General features: G+C 40.9%; 1 protein-coding gene across 1 annotated transcript in view; it reads left to right on the forward strand.

Annotated features, from left to right (window-relative positions):
* The window catches only part of ITPR2 (inositol 1,4,5-trisphosphate receptor type 2), a 242,864-nt gene that overhangs the window by 73,900 nt on the left and 147,610 nt on the right, over positions 1–21,354 (forward strand). The window contains exons 17-24 of the mRNA XM_018918626.3: positions 482–601; positions 703–888; positions 1,475–1,726; positions 2,597–2,741; positions 3,639–3,789; positions 17,463–17,656; positions 19,942–20,074; positions 20,994–21,051. Of these exons, the coding sequence (XP_018774171.1) occupies positions 482–601; positions 703–888; positions 1,475–1,726; positions 2,597–2,741; positions 3,639–3,789; positions 17,463–17,656; positions 19,942–20,074; positions 20,994–21,051 (1,239 nt within the window). The remainder of the gene's footprint in view (positions 1–481; positions 602–702; positions 889–1,474; positions 1,727–2,596; positions 2,742–3,638; positions 3,790–17,462; positions 17,657–19,941; positions 20,075–20,993; positions 21,052–21,354) is intronic.

The raw sequence follows: 21,354 nt of genomic DNA on the forward strand, positions 1-21,354 counted from the left end.
TGCAGTGTGTCAAAGGCTGAACTGTTACTGCACACACAGGAATCCCTGAAAAGAGACAAACCCACGTGCCTAATGAATGTCTCAGCTGTGTGGAAAGCCTCAGCCTGAACCTTGTTAAACATCAGAAGACCTACATTTGAGAGACAAATTAATAGGAAGCTGATTTCTCTGCAAAGCTTTGTTCTTTCTGCTTTACATGGAATGACCTCTTTGAATGCAGAGTCCTGTCTGCAGGTCCTGACAGATCTGCACTCTTCTCTGGTAGCCCAGCATTCCCTGACCGTGTTAGGATGGGGCTTAGAGGGTGTTGTGAGTTGCAAGAGTATGAACTGGCAAAGATCATATGTTGATAAATATCATGATACAGAGTTCCTATAGTCTACCCATACTCTAGTGCTGAGCGCTAGAGACTTCTACTGCAGTTCTCTAGTAGTAGTTCAAGTCTTATGTTCTGCTGCATCTCTGGTTTTTTTGACTGCAGATTCTTGGATTATCTGTCAGACCTGTGTGTATCTAACACCACAGCAATACCAGTAACTCAGGAACTCATCTGCAAGTTTATGCTGAGCCCAGGGAATGCTGACATTCTCATCCAGACCAAGTGAGTATCTGTAATCAGAACATGCTACCTTTTTGTTGTCTGCTCTCCTAAATTCCCAGCACTTTTCTCGTGGCTCCATTGTGAATGGTTTGTGTTTGCAGGCTGGTTTCAACCCAAATGGACAATCCCCTGGAATGCCCAGTCATCTCAGATGACATTGATGAAGAGGAAGTGTGGCTTTACTGGATTGACAGCAACAAGGAGCCTCACGGCAAAGCCATCAGGCATCTGGCTCAGGAGGCAAAGGAGGGCACAAAAGCTGATTTAGAAGTTCTTACCTACTACAGGTAAAACTGCTTGTTCAAAGGGAAGAAAATGTAAACTCTCTGAAGACACCCAGTGCTGTTCTTATCCAGTTCATTTGGCAATATCAAAAAAGGAAACCAGAATCGTGAAAGAAAAAAAAAAAATGAAATCAGTTTCATGCCAGAAACTGAGTTCATTTCAAGTTTTTCTTGTGGGAGTTATCACAGTCTCTGCTGCCTACTCCAGGCAAATCTTGAGTTTCCTTTGCTCATCACATCTCTTTGTGAGTCTTTTATTTTGCTTCTAACCTTTTATTTATTGAGCTTTAATTTTAGGTTGTGCTGCCCTGGAAGCAAGGCATGATCTGAGAAGCGAGTGTCCTGAGTGTCTTGAGGATTAGAGAAGAAATGGGATCATGGAATAATGTTTTACAAAATTGAAGCAACAATTGAACAAATAATTTTAATGTCAAGTTGCTCTCTTACTTAACAAAATCACTCTTGTTATTTTTTAGGATTTATATCAGAAAGGCTCACAACAGGCTTGTAACATGAGATTCTGAGGTGTGTTCTTTCATTTCCAACCCATTTCCTTGAATACCATGTTATTACCTTTTTCTTTTTTTAGGTACCAGCTGAACCTCTTTGCAAGAATGTGCCTGGACCGCCAGTATCTTGCCATCAACCAGATTTCTGCCCAGCTGTCAGTAGACTTGATCCTCAGGTGTATGTCTGATGAGAGCCTCCCCTATGACCTGCGGGCTTCCTTTTGCCGTCTGATGCTGCACATGCATGTGGACAGAGATCCCCAGGAGTCTGTGGTGCCTGTCAAGTACGCCAGGTTGTGGACTGAAATTCCTACCAAGATCACCATTCATGAGTAAGTTGAAAGTGCTTCAAACTAAAGTACAAAGCTCTTTGTAGTGTTAGTCTCAGACCAAAATGGTTGTAGATGTCCAGTGCCCACAGAACATGTGTGTGAAAAGGCATTTTGTTGCAGAGCATGGAACTATTAATTATTTTTACTCTTGGAAACTTCAGTGGCAAGCTTTCAATCATTAAATATTTAAATTTTATTTTTCACTATGTTCTTTTATTGAACAAGCTGGGGAAGATGGAATGGCCTTTCCTCAGACCAGCTGCACTCCAAATAATCCCATTGTGTCTCACATGACAGGTTTGCTAGGCTGGAACTCAGTTTTATACCTCAAATTCAGCAGAAAGCCACAGCTGGGAACCCAGAATTAAGACACAGTCTCTGTCCACAAAAAACTCACAGTGGCTTTGGCCTTTACTTAGTAAAGTACTTAAGCATGTGTTAAATTTAATTTTAGAGAAAGGACCATTGATTTCAGTGGAAACCCTCTCCGGCTTCACTGATCTGATGGAGCAGCAGCGCTGGGATGCTCCCAGCCCTGGAATTTCTGGCTGGAGAGATAGAGGAAGCAGCACAGCAGTGCAGCAGGCAGTGTTGTTTCTGTTAATGACCTCGTTGAATTGCCACAGCAAGATTTAAGAGTTAATCTTGCCACAGCAAGATTTAAGAGTGCCGCAAAAGGGGCATTATCCTGTCTGTATTCTTCCCATTCCTCGTACTGTTGAAGGGAAGGTTTGGGCATCCACTTTCCATATCTCCAGAGAGATGAACTAAGTAATCTCAGAGGGTCATGATTGGTTTGTTTTTTCTTTAGTGACAGCTGATCCTGATATTAGAGGTATTTAATTTTCCTTCTTTTTGTGCCTTGTATAGGTATGATTCCTTCACTGACTCTTCAAGGAATGAAATGAAGACAAAGTTTGCATTAACAATGGAATTTGTAGAAGAGTACTTGAAAGAAGTTGTGAATCAGCCCTTTCCGTTTGGAGACAAAGAGAAAAACAAACTCACATTTGAGGTACTTCTCAGCTATCTGCATCCTACTTACAGTATTCCTCATTTCAGATAAGATGACGTTGCTTCTTTCAAGCATAAATGTTGGTGTAAAATAGCCTAAAGAAGCACCTGTTCCTAATTCCATTCTTCTTGGTGCTGACTGGTACTGCAGAAAATAATATTCTTGTCTGCTGTGTTTTTCCAACCTTTCCTTCCTTCTTCTGGGGTGGTTGCATTTCAGTGGAGGGAGAGGGGATTTCTGGGGAGTGAATGGTGACTATTCCTGCTCTTTCTACATTAGTGAAATAACTTGTAAAAATTCTTCAGTAAAAGTAAGTGCTGTTTTCTGTATAGGGTATTACACTCAATGAAACACTCTGGATAACCTAATCCTATGGTTTAAACATTATTTGAAATTCCTGACAGAAACTTTAGATAAGCCTAGATTTTCTAGGTTCACATAGCAAAGAATAAAGGGGAAATGCTTACAGCATTTATAGTTCTTCCTCCAGCCTACTTCTCTTTGTTGCTTTTGCCTCTGGTCACCTGAAATCACCTCTGTGCAAACCTATCATCTTACTCTTCTGCTGACATCCATCTTCCCCAAAGCTGCTGCCTCTTTAAATAATTTCCCAGAGTCTTTCTTCTAGATCTTATATATTTTCACAGATGCAATTTTATCCTCTCAAGCCTTCCTAAATCTCACCTTGGTTTTGCTGTCTGCTGTAACTTGATTGATCAATTGCTTTGTCTAATCCTGACAAACATTTAATGTTACTGGCCTTAGTCCAAAAATCAGTGGCAAGACTTGTGCTACTTTCCACTCAAGATCTGAATCTCTGTGAAAGCTGCTGTGTAAAATGCAATTGAAAACCACATAAGCTGTCAGTACTTCATTTTTATTTTCTTTTTCTCATAGGTGGTACATCTGGCTCGAAACCTCATATACTTTGGCTTTTATAGTTTTAGTGAGCTCCTCAGGCTGACCCGGACGCTGCTGGCAATTCTGGATATTGTTCAAGTTCCCATATCGTCGTACTTCGAACGGCTGAGCAAGTTTCAGGATGGAGGTGAGATGAGCAGCACAGACTGTTATTCCAGTGGGTAATTAGCTTTTTAAGTTGGAAAAAATTTATGGAAAATCTCATTACTCTTTCAAGGTTCTGTATTCCCACATCAGCCCACCTACAGGAATGCATTGCAGGGGGCATTAAGATGATCAGCTAAAAAGGAGCCTTTTTGAACAGAGCTGCATCCTTCATGACTTGTGGGGTACTGCATTGGTGTTGCTGCTCCTTTGCTTATTTGGAACTTTCAGATTTGGTTGTAAACCTCATGCCCCTAGCTCTGAGCATCCTGAGGGAGTTCAAGCAGCGTTTGCCTGGGCACGGGGATTATGGTGGCTCATCTGTGGCAGAGCTGATTGTTAATCCTCTTAGCACTTCAGTGAAAGGGGGAGAATGAGATGTTCTGGTCCCACAATGGTAGAAGTACCCAAAGGTAGTCCAGAGGAAGCCATCCTCTGCCTGTGTTTGTCAGCTTAGAATATGCTTTTTTGTGAACCCAGACCACAATGCCTCTCTCACAACCCTAGGACTATTCTGTATGTCCCACTGCCTTTGCTACCATGGTTTAAAAATGGGTTGAAGAACAAGCAGGCCGGAAAGGTGCTGAAACGTAGCAGTTTAGTTTCCCTTTGTGAGTGGAAGAGAGGCGTGGGGGCTGAGGGTCCAGAAGACTGACTGATGGGAAATTCTCTTTTAATATGTAGCTGGTGTTGGCAGCCAGCTGGCTCACAGTACCAAAATGGATGAGCTGTCTTGTTGGAAACAATTATTTGGTGTTTTCTCTGGGGCCTTTTCCCAGCCTTGAGTTTTTTTATTCATCATTTTGCTCAGTCACTCCCACAGATGCCCTGCAGGAGCATGCTGTTCTTCACAACTCGTTGAGATTCACACACTCTGGAGAGGTGTAGACTGTCCTTGTCATCTCTGAACCAAGAAGTCATATGCTTGGTTCTCTTGATCTTCTCTCCATCACTGCCAGCAGACTTTACTGACACCCTCTGGAAGTCTTTCCTGCAATGCAGTGCACACCAAGTCATGCTGTAGCTGGCTGCAGTCCCTCCTCAGCACTAGAGAAAACACTGTATGCCCAGACACTTGGAATTATGTTTTCCTTTTTTGTCCCTGAAAGACTGCATTGAAGACTCTCTTCTTAAATAGAGAAATAGACTCTCTTCTTAAATAGTCAAACTGGACACAGTTTGACTCCAGACACAGTTTTGGCATATTTGCAACATGGGACATGCAGATGTGGTTCTTCTGCTTAGTTCTCACTCTGTCCAAGCCTTTAATCCTGCTTATGCATCTTGTTTAGTGTTTTTTTACTTACATTCATTCCCCATAAAATCATGTTTTGTCCTAATTCCCTTTTACTTCTGTGGAAGGGTTTCCTTTCAAGCTATATAAGAGAAAAAGGAACCACCCATTAAGTGCAAACAGACTTGCTCTCAGTTATATGAATTTCCTTAGCAATTCCATACAAATCAATGAATTTGCTTTGAAATGAGTGAAGGAATGTTGCAAATGGCACCATCCTGCAAATGAAAGCTCAGTAGCCTTTTTAGTAATACTCAGTCACATACTGGAGACTTGTTCGGAACTTTTTGTCCGGATTTTGTCTCATGTTCTTTCAGCAAAAAGGGCACAGAGCAAAGGTGTGATTTTTTTAAATTATTACCTTTAGCCTTTGTACAGATTATTTAAATTTCTTTCCTGCTATAGCTGTCTCTATTGATATTTACCTTTCAAACACTGACCAGTTCAGGTCAGGATGTGATTATCCATGGATGTTCTCTTGTTAATTACCTGTGGGTTGGTTTGTTTGGTGGGGGTTTTTCCCCCTTTCCTGCTAACTCTGTGTCTAGAAAGCTTTGGAGAGAGAATTTGCTGGTGCAGACTGTTGTCAGTTCTGTCTGCAATCTTACAGGAGTCCGGAGATATTGGCTGTGCTGTCTAGACTTAAAAACAGGCATTGAAACTTTGCTGTGGTGAGACAATGTGTTTTTATGTAGAAATAGCTGTAAGGCTTCCTGGAGAGGCCTTCTACAGTCTTTGTAAATGAAAAGGATGCCTTTGGGTGGTCAGATCTTTTCTTCAACCTCCCTTTTCTTTTCCGATTGAGAAACTATAAACTACATAACGTGTGCATTTGCTTTGCACTCGAGACAGCATGATCCTGAATTTAACTGCTGTGTCCAAGCATCTTGCCTTTCCTCCTGCTTTCCCTGGAGGTGCAGACTTACCTACCTGTGAGCTATAAAGAGGCATGTATCACAAAGATGAAGTTGAAGCAGTTTAATAACTCCATTTCACTATCTTTGAGCACCCAGCTCATAGAGCTTCATGTTCAAAGAACGTATTTCATGTCTGAAAATCCCAACTCGAGCCAAACAGGGAGTGCTTTTCATCAAGGAGAACCACTCAAGAATCAACCAGCATTGCTTTAGTTGCACATTGCACCACTGAGGGGTGGTGCTGGGCTGGAGCCTCTGCTTGTGTTGGATGGATTGCAGATGATCCCAAGGGTGAGTTCAGAAGCACAGGTATTCCCTGGGTCCTGTGGAGTCTGGATCAGTCTTGTCCAGGATGCACTAGAGATCCTGAGAAATGAACAGGCAAGCACAGAAATTGGTCTAAGGAATTTTTACTAGATCTCCCATCACTTTGAGAGTAAGGATTGTTCACCATGCAAAGCTGTAGGTATACATTGGTTTTCCATTTAATAGTAATTATGGGATTGTACATGCAAGGGTTCTCTCCCCTTTTTACACAGATATCCTCTCATAAAACTGTGTTGCTCAGAACATGATGTTTTATTAGTTACCTGTCCTGGCTTTTTATTGTCTCTCTTAATTTATGATACTGGTTTCTTAGGCTATTAAAAAGGGTGAAAGTAGGAATTACCTCAGTCAGCTTTCTTAGATTTTGGAAAATGTGATGGCAATTTCTAAAATCAGAATGGTCTGATTTTTTCCAGCAAGTGTTTTCTTATTCATAACTTCCATAAAACACAGACAGATGGATTGTTCCCTGCCCTCTTTCAGGGTGGTGGGACCTCTCTCTCTGGTCAGGGAGGTGTGAGGGTGAGTTCTTGCCTTAAAGGAGGTCAGATTCCATTCTCCCACATCTCTCCAGACTGCAGCATCCTCTCTGGCAGGTCCAATTCTTATAACAGTCATACCAAACCTTTGCAGAATATTGCAGGTAGGTGTCCCTCCAACACATTATTACTCTAGGGATGTGCAGGTTAATATAGCTCCTTTCTAAAGAAATAATAGCTTCCCTGAGTTGCAAAAATCATTACATTTATGTTCTTTAAACCAACAAACAAAAAGATATGATTGTTTCTGTTGTGATTTTTGTGTCTATATTATGAATGTATGGAAGTTTAAATTTTGGGGTTTATAGAAGTTGTGGGGCTTTGTTTGGGTTTTTATGTTTGTTTATTGGTTGAGTGGTTTTTTTAAAGCTTCCAGTCAGGGATCACAAATGTCTAGGCATAAGCTTCAATTCAGTAAGAACATGTATTTCATCCCTTGACCTTAGGGTTTTGAAGTGTGGCTCATAACTCCAGTTTTGACAAACACTGAAAGCCAGTCATGATGCCTGAGATTGACAGTTTATTGGTATAAACAAATATGTTTAAGTTTTATCAAGCATTAGGGGCGTGATCCTGTAAATCTTTTGCAGAAAAAGTGCTACTGAATACCAGCTTAGGTTCTGTATATTTTAATTTTCGTCACTATTTAAGTGTAAATGTGCATAGATTGATAGTGAGATTGATAGTGAATCTATATTTAACAACAAGACTTTGTCAATAGTTATGCCAGTTCAGAATCACAGTTATTTTCAGGTTCTAAGAAAAATTACTTGAAAAGGGGTTTGCCCAAATGGATAAGTCGTGTAATTTCTATTCTACAGCTGTAGTAGATAGAAGGTAGCATCTCTGTAGAAGTTGAGATTTTTGATCAGGATCTATGTATTTTACATGATAGGTTTTGTATTTTAGTTTTTCTTAAAACGTATTGATTTCTATGGGAAATCTGTGCTGAACAAATCTGGGGACAGGTAGGTTATGCTGTTTTTCCATTTACTTTTTCCAGGTCAGTAGCAACAAAAGTTTCCAACATCTGATTCTGGTAATGTGAGGTTGTTTGGGAACTGGTGAGCTGGATTCCTAACTGGTTTGACCAGTCCACATTGTGAAAGCTGTAGTTAGGATTTTGGGAAATATATTAATGATGGGTGGGAGAATGCGGTGAGTCTTGGCTGTGGAAGGCTTTCCTGGAGGTGTGCACCTCAGAACTGAAAGAATCAAATTTTCAACCAGCAGACTCGAGTCTTCTTCCCTGTTTAATATTTATTTCTTAAGTACACCCACTTACTTCAGTAAAACTACTTGTTAAGTGAGGAATTATATATGACAAGTGTTGAACTGTTGAGGCAAATCTGCAAAATGGAATGTATTTTTAGGCTTAGAGGAAGTTACATGAAGATTTAATTAACCTTTCACATTAAGAAGTCCTTTTCCCTCCTTTGCTTAAATTTGGAGCCACCTTGGTGGCTGAGGTAGTCCTTGATGTTTTCTGTGGGTTTCTCTGTCTTGGTTTGGCAAAGATTCTCAAACCACAGAATCATAGCATGGCTTGAGTTGGAAGGGACCTTGATGATCATCTCATTCAAACTCCCTGCCATGGGCAGGGTCACCTTCCACTATCCCAGGTTGCTCAGAGCCCCATGCAGCCTGGCCTTGGACACTTCCAGGGATGGGGCAGCCACAGCTGCTCTGGACAACCTGTGCCAGGGCCTCCCCACCTTCACAGGGAGCAATTTCTTCCTGATATCCAACCAAAACCTACTCTTGTCAATGTGAAGCCATTCTCCCTTGTCCTGTTGATCCTCAGATTATTGTAAATGTCTGTTACTTCCTTTAGAAAACTTAAATTTAATGCCACTGTCAGTTACTTGAACCAGAATTAAATTTAATGTACATGTAGTTTTATGGGTGACCTTATTTGATGAAGACAGATTGAAGAAAGCTGGCTAAGAAACATTTATGAGACAAGATCCTGTAAAAAGTTAGGATGTGTATTTTTGGAAATGCTTCTTATCTAGATTGCACCCTAAAAATGAACTGACTTGAAAATCTTGTAACCAACTTCTTTTTTTGTTTCAATCAGTGTGTCTTAACTTTGAATTTTTTTGTGCATATTTGAAGCTGTTTTCTGTTTCTTTTTTTCCCCCCCTTTTAGATTCCAAAAAATATATGGGGTATAGAAAATATACTACCTCTATCCTAAAGAGGTGGTTTGTTTTTTTTTTTCTTAAGGAGAAAATGAGGATTTCATTTAGTACTGCTGTCATTTTGGCACCTTTCAAGAACATTATAATCTCTTGCAGTTTTAATTAAAAGGTAAAGTCATTGCTTTCCTAGTAAGTGCACCCTGCTGTATCATTCCAGAGTAAGGAGCCAATCTGTCTTGTCCAATACTGCTAATTTATTCTCTGTGAATTAAAATGCACATCTTTCTCTAGGTGCTATTTGCTCTTTCAAATAGCTGATTTTAGTCAAACCATGCAACTACAGCATATGTCAGGTCTAAAGAGGAAGCAACATGGTAGTAGCAGCAGGTAAGCCACACATTTGCCATGCAGCTCAGTGCTGTTTAGTTACTGTTGTTTGGCAATGAGAATAATGACATGCCAGGAAATACATCCCTGAATTTGAGCTGCATATGTATTGGGATGCAGTTCACAGTCCTGGGCACCAGCTGAAAAAGCTCTCAGTGGTACAAATCCGGGTTATCTGCAGAGTGTATCTGTCCCTCAGGAGCTCAACAATTTTCCTGAGCCACTGTCCACTGATATCAGTGGGAGTCTTGGTTTACTTTGCTCAGTCTTTCCGAAAAATAAATTTTAAAAACTGCCTGTAATAAGCTTAAATTGCTCCCACCTCTGTGATTTTCTTGTTAAATGTGTTGCCCACAACTGCCTAAGAAAATGGCTCTTTTTACTTGTTTCAGTCTGGTGGCCACATATCTCAGCTGTCTGGGTCTGTATCTTGTGGTGTGTCCCTCCTGCAGATGGAAGGGACACAAGATTCCATCCTGCCAGGGGGCAGGACAGGGGGGCCTTGCCTTCTCCTGGAGTCTTCAGCACTGGTGAGATCTGCTGCCTCTCTCTGCAGAGGAATGCTTGTGATTCTGTGTGTCAGGGGACTCTTGTCCAGACTTCTGTTGCTGTTACACAACCCAGGAGCCTCCTCAGCTCCAGCTCCAGTTAGGTCTCATTTTCTTCCAGCCCTTTTGGCTGCAAGTAGAGGTACACAGTGTCTGGAAGCACCAGTGAGACCACTGAGGGTTGACAACAAGGCTGCACCTGCCTTTTCTGTGGTCCCTATGGGTCCAAGGATCAGATTTCATCCAAGACTATTCAAAGTTACTCTACTGTTTCTCAGCCCTGCATCTGTTACCTGCACTTTTGTCTAGTTAACAATTTGCAGTATCTTCTTTGAGGCATACTTTGATTAGCAGGGCTAATGAGGCAGTGGCTGCCTGGCAGACTGGAGTAATAATTTATACCAGCAGTTTGCAAGAAAATCAAGGTTCTAAGAAGAAAAAGGAGAGTTAACTGTGTTAGTCACAGATAGCTACAGAGAAGAAACTGCTGTTCAGTGCAGAGTACTGCCAGACCAAAGGGGAGGTCAGACTGAGAGCTTAATTCTGTGACATGAACCATTTCTTTCCTCCTTACTCTGTCCCTCATTATAAGACCCGTGCATTAATGGGATTCCAGAGACCATTGCTCTTCTAAGGAATCAATATCTGTCTTACAGATGTAACTCAGCTAGGAGGCTTGATTCTCATGGTGCTTTTTACCCTCAAGGCCAGCATGTTGATGTATTTTTTTTTCTTGGACTAATGTCCATGCCATGAAAGTTATGCTTGACAAGCTCAGTGGTTTTGGGGATAGGAAAAAAGCCCAGAACCTGCAGAATGTCAGGAGAAGGTGAAGTTTGGTAGAGTTTCACCATGGCTGGGCAGCTGAGAGTTTGCAGATAAAAAACGAAGGTTTATGGCTATGTTGTGGTGAAGGCTGGAGTGGCCAGATTTACTCAGTGGCTGGGGAGCAAATGTACACTCATGGCACATTGTAAGTTTTTTCCTTTGTTTTGCCTCATTACTTCTGAGGCCTATAAAATATGGAAGTGATACCTCACCATGTGTCCTTAATGCCAGGCATAAGGTTTTCTGTAAGCCTTACCTGAGGTCAGCTAGTTATTGAGCAATGAAAAATGGTTTAATGAAGATATAAAGTGTGATTCTTGGCCTGTTTATGGTAGGCTCTGAAGTCTTTATGAACAAATTCCATAGAAAACCTGTAAAAATTAATACCTCTTTCACAAGCAGAGCTGTAAGGCTTTAATGCTTCTGGCAAATAATGTACAGCTCTAAAGAGTTTGAAATAGAATGTATTCCTTTAGGTAGTGAAGTGTTGTTATTATATGTCCTTAAAATGGCTGTAACTTTTCATGCAGAAAAATTAAATTGCATGAAGCAATGTAGCCAAATCATCAAAGAAATGTAGAGCTAAAGCTGTCATTGGATTCTTAATCTTGCCCTTGGTATTTGGTCATTGTTGCACACAAATGGTGGTTCCCTGACAGAGGGTCCCTGAGGACTGGAGGTGTTATGTACTTTAAGATGGCACCAAAGCTTTCTTTGGTAAGCTTTTGGTGGAGCAATAGTGTAAATCTCACTGAAATCCCCAAAGCCAAGAATATTTGGAGTTTTGCTGTTGTGAATACTGTCTTAAAACCTGGTTGAATGCACCTGCACTGACACATGGGTTGAGACAAAGTCCTGTGTGCTGGTTTTGACTGAAGTGTCAGTGTCCTAATCAAAAGCATACTTGGGTATGATGACATCAGAGAGTTGTTGCTATGACTTAATAACTGCATAGACCATGTGAGAATTGTCAAATTTTTGTAAAGCCTTTTATTTCTTTGTCCTCCCTCCTCTTTTTTCTGTAAGCAAAATTGAATAATATATTTGATTTTTATGGACAGGTTAATGAAGGTTGTTGGGGTAGTGGATGCGCATAAATTTGTCTTTTCTGATCGTTAACAGATCTCCTGAAGATCTGATGAGACCTTTCAGTATCTGAAGGGAACCTACAAGAAAGATGGAGAGAGACTATTTACTCCAAGGGCATGAAGAGACAGGACAAGGACAATGGCTTCACACTGACAGAGAGAGGAGGTTTAGATGGGATAATAGGAAGAAATTGTTCCCTGTGAGAGTGGTGAGGCCCTGGGAGAGGTTGCCCAGAGAAGCTGTGGCTGCCTCATCCCTGGAATTTTCCAAGGCAAAGCTGGATGGGGCTCTGAGAGACCTGGTGGCAGGTGTCCCTGCCCATGGAAAAGGGGTTGGAATTGGGTGGTCTTTAAGGTCCTTTCCAACCCAAACCCATCTATGATTCCATGTGGCAGCTCTCTTTTAGGTACTTAGTTTCCATAAGCATTGAGCATCCAACTGGTCCAGTCCCTAACAAAAGCTGCTGGGTGTTAAAATCCTTTTGAAAATATGGGCATTTTTAAAATTTCTGTGCTGAGAGATGAGCACTGTGGGAAACTGTTCAAGCTAAAAATAGCTGAGCAGTTTTCAAAACTGAGTCCTAGGAATCCATCTTTTGCTTTTCTTTCTTCTGGGGAAGACTGAACAGCAATGATAGTAAGAGCAGGTTCCTTCCCCCCATGACAACTAGGGACCAGACCAGATGCCTGTAGGTAATTTCTAAATAAACAAGGCTGCATGTTGGTTCCCTGGCATCTTGGAGATTTCTGTGGAGCAGACGAAATTTCTGGCTCTAAGGGGATCTGCCAGCCTTTGAGGCTTCCACTGACTGTTCCACCCTCAGGTTCTGCACAGTTCTCTGCACTGTGTGTGAAATATCCAAAATTCTGTGGGTCCTGGGAGAGGATGCTCCATAGCAATGGGCTGGGAACAATTGGAAGCAAAGGCACAAATTGCCAGCTGCCTTCGGCAGTTGTTTTTCTTACTGAATATGGTATTTTGTCACTTATCATCCATACTGTATTGCATAGCAGATTGTTGTTCACTTTTATATTCTGCTTTTAGAATTTTTGCAACCAGTAAATGACTTATCAAGAAAATATGTTTATGTAGAAAATGAAGTGTCAAATTATCCACTGTTTCGATTACTTGGGTGGTTGTTATTTTTTTCCCATAATTGACTCCTCTGAAAAGCCTTTCTTCTCAGAGAGGCCGCTGTGTTGTCAATCGTGCCAAATTGTATGAGATTATGTGCTACAGTTTTGTGACAGAAACTGATACTCATTAGGAAGTTGTGATCACTGTAATAAAGAGTAATGAAAAGGAGATGCACAGTTGTCTATTCAAAACATGACAAGCATTCTCTTCTTTCTTCTTCTTCAGTGTCTGTCAATCTGCAGCTCCTTTAAATTACCCCTTGTGAATGGTGAATTCAGTCTTCCATCGACTAATCTTGTTGAGACTGTACTTTAAATAGGAGACATTTCTAATGGGTCCACTCCTTATGGAGGGCTTTTGGCAATTGACTTGTCTTGGCAGAGGGAGGAACAGAGAAGAAGGGAAAACTGGAAAAAGATTCAAGGAGATTTCCTTGTGTTCTTTTCCTCTGTTGGTCAGTCACAGCTCTGAGCACTTGTGCTGCAGTTTGCTGCTGAGAGAGGTGGTTGGTGGCACACATTAGCACCTCACAACATTGCAAGGACTGTTCTCTCCCTGCCATGCTTCACAGCCATATATAAATGTTAGTACCTTGACCTCAAAGAAAACAGCCAAAGATGAGGTCAGCAGGTTAAGGGTGGCAGTACCATATGGAGGCACAGCTCAGCTTCTATTCACTTATCTCTAGCAAAGTACACATAAGAGTTATCAGAGTTCACATCTACTTGCTCTCTCTCCTGATTTATCTCAGTTAACTAGCTGAGGCAGTAAGTTAATTTTTCCTTGGTCATTGGTATTCAGGAAGCGCTTAGGAGATGTGACTAAGATCAGAGCTCCCTTATTTTAGTCATTGTGTGCACATATACTAAGAACTTAAATCTCTTTTATTGAGCCAATGTATTTTGTCTTGCATTGTTGCAGGCTTAGCTGACAGAGAGCCAGTCCCTTTTTAAGCTGCAGTAACCTTCCTGCGTGCCTTACCTCAGGGAAGCACACCATTCCCTGCTTGAATAACCACCTTCCAGCAAGACTGCTGCTGGGCCCTCATGCTTGTGGCTGACAGATTTAATCCGTGCTTAACATGGTCCAGGCTTCCAAGGCTGGACAGACAACACTGAGTACCACCAGTGATGATTACTGAGGGATCTTTTGGAAGAAAAGCTGCTCCCCACTCCTTATGTACATGGAAGATCTCGCTGGCTTCTTTCACAAAGCAGAGCAGCTCCTCTCAGTTGAGACACATCAGCTGCACTGCTGTCTGCTCCTTGGAGAGGGTTACATTTCATCAGCACCCTGAAAACATAGTTGTTTGAGATATATTTCCTGAAAAGAAACACTGAATTGCTCCAGTTGCTGCAGCATTTTAACTCTGGGAATGTTCTCTTCAAGCCTCCTCTGAATTAACTGAAAATTATAGTCAGCATCAGGCAGTTGGTTGAAAATTATAGTCAGCATCAGGCAGTTGGTTAAAAAGTTTTCCAAGATGACACCTTGTCTCCCTGCTATTATTGACAGAAATAATGCAGTATTGAATCACTACCCATTTCAACTGTAAATACTGAACTGGATTAAGTAGTCTTTTCTCTTACTAAAATCCTTTCCTGTGCATTAATGAAATGCTGTTTGAAATGGCAGGGATAATAAGTACCACCTTAATCCTCCTTCACTTTCCCACCTCTGTCTTTTGAGATCACTTGCATTAAGGTCAATAGTGAAGGAAGGCTGTGGACAGAGGATATATCCTTGTTACTGATGCTGCTGGGAAGCAGCTTTATAGCTGCCTCTCACTGGTTTGTGCTATCTTTGACCACTGGTGTTCTGTAGATAACAGAAAAGGACAGCAGTCACTTAATTTATTTTTATTTCCTAGATGCTTTTCTGGGCTCCAGTATCACGTTAGCTGAGTGCCTCAGAGTCTTTGCTATTGCAGGCCTCTCACTGTCCTTCCTAGAGGTGGAAAAAGTGATCTACTCATTTATGGAGGTTGTCCTGAAATGCAGAGACAGTGACTAATTCCTTTTTCAGTGAAGGAGTTGAATCCCATTCCCTGCCATACCTGTGCAACACCCTAGTAATAGCTGTGAAATAAGCAAGATATGGTCTGGGCAAAATCCCAGCTTTCTTTCTCCAGGAACTGAGGTCCACCCAAGATGTTGTCTGATATCTTGTCCAAAAGACACTAACTTTTGCGTTAGCTTTACAACCAGTAGATTTCAGTCTTGAAGGGTCAGCAGGAACTTTTCAAGATGAAGTGGAATTTTTCTTCCTTATTTTGGACAAACTACAGTTGTGTCTTGTTTTTGAGAAGAATATCTTCTGGATTCGTCTTAGACCTAAGTGATTTCCTTATCATTAACCCCATTGACTGAAGTTTGTTTTTAAAGAATTCCTGATTTCCCAAATGCCCTCTATTTATACTTCCCTCTGCCCAACTGAGCAAAAGGGATTTTGAATCAATATTTTGAGAGATGATAATTTCTTAACTGAGGTGTATGCCAGGGGTGTTGCAGGCCATGATGCAGCTGCCCAAGCTACAGGTCTTGTGGGCTTATCTGTCAGCATTAAGGACAGAATGAAATGGATGTCATTTATCTAATGATTTGAAGATGAAGAAAACACAAATTGTTGGTTTAACTGAAGGCACTTTAAGGGCTGAAGGTCCTTCATGTAGTACTGTAGCTTTGCATAGGTGCATTGAGTGGTGGTCAATACAAATACTTGTTTAGCACACTGGGAGAAAGGAGTTGGGGAGTTGGGAGAGAGATATCCATCCCATGTTATTCCCACACTGTTTTACTTGATTTGAAGAGAAAACACACCTTTTTCATTTTATGTCATGGAGAGTATTTGTGATGAAATTATTTGCTTTATGCCTGTGTAAGCAGTTAGAACTTTCTGTGCCTGCCTAATGTGAGGATACAGCCTGTAGTTTGATTTCTCGGTTTTTCCCCCCTAACAACATGCAAAATCAGAAGTACATTTCCCCCCCCTCTCTTTTGTAGGGACTTGAAGTATTATTTTTAAAAGACTGATTCAGAGTGATTGCACACCAGACCAGATGCTGAATGGGACCTCAAACTTGACACAAATCTGCCTCATTCACTTTGAAAAAGCACCCTCTTTGTGTGTTTCCCTTTTAAAGTCAGGGCTAAAGGCATTCTCTTGCCATACACATTGTAGTTGAGCTCTATGAATTGAAGAAATAAGGGAATAAGAGGAGGATTTTGCCAACAAAATAAAATCTAGCCTTGGCTTTTACAGGAGATTATCTGGGAAGAGGGTTTCTTCACTGTGAGTAAAGCTTTGCTGTGGCTTGGTGATTAAAGTGTGCTAAAGGACAGACAAGAACTATTCAGGCTTTTCTCAGCCAAGCTACATTTCCTTCAGTCTTTTCCTTGCCTTTAGTGTAGCCTAGGTCCTGGCACTCTTCCTGTGAAGAGATGCTGTCATTCCTTTCCTTTCCTCCATTCCTTCCTATCTGTGTTTTGCAAGAAAGGAAACTGATTCATGTCTGTAGGTAGCACAATATTCTCACACTTTCTTGTGCTACCTTTGCAAGGAAGCCACTGATTCACTGAGATGTTTTTCCCATCAAAATTCACTACAAAGACCAGTATAATCTGTGGGAACAAATGGTATTTCTTGGTAGATTTTTCAGTGTACCATTGCAACCTGGATAAAGGTTTTACCACATAAGTGTAAAGTAATTTTTTCCCTCATGACTAACTTACAAAAGGCACTGTGATTACAGATACCAGTTTGACCTTCGGGACAGCCTTCAAGCCTGGCATTCTCCTGGGACTTCATTTTGAAGGGAGATGGTTGGCTGGTTGTGTCAATTGGGTTTGGGTTGTGCCCTGTCATTTGAACCAAACAAAGAGACTGGCACAACCTCATCTCTTGACTCTCCTTCAGTTTGACATCCAAAACTCCACCCATGTGTCTCCAAATTGCAGCAATAGATGATATTCATAAAATACCAATAAAAGTTTTCTAACGATAAGCATAGTCAGGTACTGGAATTGCTTGCCTAGGGTTGTTCTATAATACTGGATATGCAACACTCAGTTTGCAAATATTCTGAAGAAAAGTTAAACCTCTTTAAGAAATTATCTTGGATGTGGATAATACACCTACAGGCAAAGGAATGGGTGAGATTTCTTTAGTTCTACTTTTTATCATTTGTTGAGCATGTTAACAGAACTCTGGAAATCTTTTGGCATATTTACCATCTGTTGACCTGCAAGAAATGATATCTTGGAAAATCAGCATAGAAAACTTTTGCCTAATTGGGTAATTTGAATGAGCTCAGGAGCTGAGGGCTTCTTTTTCAATATGCCTTTTGAGACTGGAAAGGGGTTTGACAGCCTGGGTGTATGTGTGATATACAGTACTGTAAATGTGCTTTAGTCCTAGGAAATGTGTCTGTTTTTGTTTAATGCACAGGGAACAACGTCATGAGGACCATCCATGGGGTAGGAGAGATGATGACCCAAATGGTGCTGAGCAGAGGGTCTGTGTTTCCCATCAGTACTCCTGATATACAGCCAAGTATTCACCCAAGCAAGCAAGCCAGCACTGCAGACAGTGAAGATGTGATTGTTATGGACACCAAATTGAAAATCATTGAGATTTTGCAGGTAATAATGAGGGGTGGTATTTTGCACAGCAGTCATTTCACAGTTCTTTACTCACAGAGTGGCCAGTTCTGTTACCCACATTCTTACTCTTCACTGGGCTGCTCATTGTAGAAATACCTCCTTGATATGAGGAAGGCTAGTCCTCTGTGTGAACAATTGCACGGTTGTGGTCCTCACCCTGTTGTACTAGCTGCACTTTTGAAGGAACAGGATACTGCAGAAACTTTCTCTCTGTGACTGCAATGACAACTTGTCCAATCTGCCTCACTAATGTTTCCTGAACACAGTGTGTCTGTTTCCAGTTTCTTTCACACACTTAACACTGGGTGGTTGCTTGATTTAAGCATTTGACCCCTCTGTTGCAGTAGTTGGATAAAGGGCAGAATTGGCCGTGGCCCCACTGAAGTTGTGGGAGGCTGTGCACTTTTGGTACAATTAATGCATTTCAGATTCCTACTGTTGGGCTGAGAACAGTCTGTGGGCTGCTGTGATTTTCTCCCAGCTGATGTGACAATCTAGGTGACACCAGCCTGCTTCCTTAGATGCAGTTTTCACTTGATGCTGTTAATAAGTGAAGTGGCACACGCTTGCTCTGTGTACTGAATCCTGCTTTCTGCAGTGCTTGGGCCCTGAAGGAATGTTTCAGTGTTTTCTATAAATTCTCTGGATTTGTTGGTAACAATGTCACTTTTGAGGGATTCCATTTGTTCTGACTGCTCATAAATTATTTAGATGACTCTAATTACTTGTCATCTGAAAGGCTATCAATTGTTAGAATATACTCAATACTGCATTCTTTGGTTCTAGGCCTCCTTTAGTTTAAAATTTACAGTGAAAAACAGTGTTACAAAATTAAATGACCTAAATAACACCATTCACGTGTATTGCTTTTCATTTTCCTTGTTTGTATGACTGAATTTCTCTCCATACTTTCCTGCTTTACTGGTCAGTCTCTAGGAGGATGATTCCAGGACCTTGTCCTGTGCATTCCCTGAGGGAATTGCATGTTGTCTCATCCTTTCCTTTTTCTCAGCACATTCATTGTAAGAGCACTCAGGATTGAAGAGCATTTAATCCTAATTTCTTACTTAATCTGTGGTTTGGTATTAAAGGATTGGTCACATGGTCAAATTACTTCAGATAAGTGAGTTGTCATATGCTGGGTGAATCCCAGTAAATGTGCATATATATGATCTTAGCCCACAAGAAATACAAAATAATTCAGTTTTAAATGCAATGAGGAAGGATTAATTTAAATCATGTTACCTTTCATTACTGCGTTATTAGCCTCAACAGTGAGTGAGAATATTTTAGATTTATTGTACTAACTTGCAAAGCAAGTACAATGGTGATTAAAGCCATTCTAGTCTCAGAAATATTTCAGTTTATAGTAATTTAATTCTCAACATATCTTCCTATTGCTTTAAGTAAAGACTGTTTAACTTATGATTTCTATTCTGCCTTCAGCCAGAATTAAACAGATGGTCTGATAGACTTACTTGACTATGCATGGACTTGGGAAATCTTTATTTTTAAAAATCTTGCCTGTACAATTCTGGGGCAACTGAATAATGAAACCAAATTAGAGAAATCCTATCACAGTGGGTCTGGGAAGCATACTTGGCTTTAGCTGTAGATGAAAGAAACAGGTTGCCACCATTTGCTAACTCACCTTTCAAATCACCTGTCACCTCAGCCTTGGAAACTCAGCATATGTCTTTCATCCACACTGATTGTAAAATATGTTAAATAATCTTAAAGGTGTTTGATTACATGCTTGCATTTCCTGTGGGTAAGAAGTATCCATGTGTGTACAAGTGTCAGCCCTTAATTTGATACTAATGCTTCCAGCCTAGTTATTTTCCTCACTATTCCAATATAAAAACACCACTTCCAGGTCTGAATTAGAATTTTTCCTGTATGAGTTTCCTCTTCCACAGCTGAGGAACAAAAAGGAATTTTTCAGATATCTGAGAAGGTGAGCCTTGAGCCTGTTGTGCTTGCTCTCTATTCCACTCCACAGGGCATTGGAAGTGCAGCTGAAATATGAAATAATTGATGTCAGCGGGGGTTTGAAGGTTCTGATCTGGCTTGTAGGCAGTGAGGACAAGGCAGTGTGTTGGAGCCCCTGCACACACCCAGTCCTACTCAAGCAATCCATAGGGCAGAGTTCAGCATGTCTCAGGATGGGCAGGGTAAAGAAAGGAATCACAGAAAATTGGTGGATGTATTGGATTGTTTTTTCATAGTAAAATTAATTTGCTTCACTTTTTTTTTTCTTTTAGTTTATTCTCAGTGTTAGACTGGACTACAGAATATCCTACATGCTATCTATCTATAAGAGAGAGTTTGGGGAAAACACTGAAAATGTTGACTGCTCTACATCATCCCCACCTGACACACCAGGGACTGCCTCAGGTAAACCTTGCTATTTTCTTTCAGTGCAAAGTAATTCTGAGTAGGCAACTGCAAACACTGAGCTCAACTGCAGCAGAAAGACACAGCCTACTGCAAGTTCAAAAATTTGTGAAAAATAAAGAAAAAATTAAGGCATTCCATAAAGTTTTTTGCTGGCCTGTCCTCCTCCTCTAACAAAAAAGTGATTCAGTTTTCCCCACTGTGATGTTTTGTTAATTTATCTGTGCTCTTCCCAAAACACTGCATGGTGGTAAGTGGATAATGGTTGGGGATGGATGAGGACAGGTTTAAGTGAGGTGAACATGGTACAGGAATCTTTTGGCTTTCCAGGGAGCCTTCCCATGCACACACAAGTGCTCAAAAGGTCTGTGTGAATATCTGCAAGTAGGGGCGAATTGCTCTAGTTGGAGGTGGGCATGTGTATGATACAGGTCTTAAGTAACAAGTTATATTTAAAGCCATTCTAAAGCAAATTGATGGTGTGGCAAATAACTGGGTTTATGGTAAATACTCTAATGTTCATGTATGTGCTTTGCTGGGGTTGGCTCAAGAAAAAAGAAGAAAATGTAAGAAAAAATGTAAAAGTTTGACAGTCTGCATCATTTGTGGGTCACTGCTGGTGGCTAGTACAGCTCCTAGCACCCTGTGGCTTTGGCTCATCACTACAATTCTCTTCCTCAGGAATAGTAGTACAAAATTTACCTCTGCCCCATATCCTGTTTGTTCTGTGCTACTCTTGGAGAAAGCAAATTTTGCGTAGTTGGAGAATGACTAGTTAGACCTTTACTTGATACCATCTGCTTTAAAGAGGAACAGAATTCCATTTTGCTGTGCAGATTAAATGATGATCATTGGCTTTCTTTTTTTTTTTCTTTCTTTTTTTTTTCCTTCAAATTTTTCTTCTGATTTTTTTCCCCAGCAATTGTTCCTGACATAGATGAAATTGCAGCTCAGGCTGAAACCATGTTTGCTGGCAGGTATATTCTCTGAAGTTTTACCTCTATGTATATTTATATATCTTTTTGTTCATGTCAATATTTCTCATGGCCGATCTCTGTTAATTCTGTGCTTATTTTTATAGCCCTTTCTCTTCCTTTGCCTGCTTGTTAGTTGCATAAGCCATACTTGAACAGAAACGTGCCAGGAAAAGACCTGGATTTCAATCAAGCAAACAGCCCAGTTGGCCTGGATGGCTGTGGGATTGGCTATGAGCACCCTCTTAGTTGTAAGAGAGTTGGTAGAAAGTTTTTGTCATGTTCCCAAAGGCAGCTGGGGAATGG

Source organism: Serinus canaria, chromosome 1A (assembly GCF_022539315.1).
Source record: "Serinus canaria isolate serCan28SL12 chromosome 1A, serCan2020, whole genome shotgun sequence".
Taxonomy (NCBI): domain Eukaryota; kingdom Metazoa; phylum Chordata; class Aves; order Passeriformes; family Fringillidae; genus Serinus; species Serinus canaria.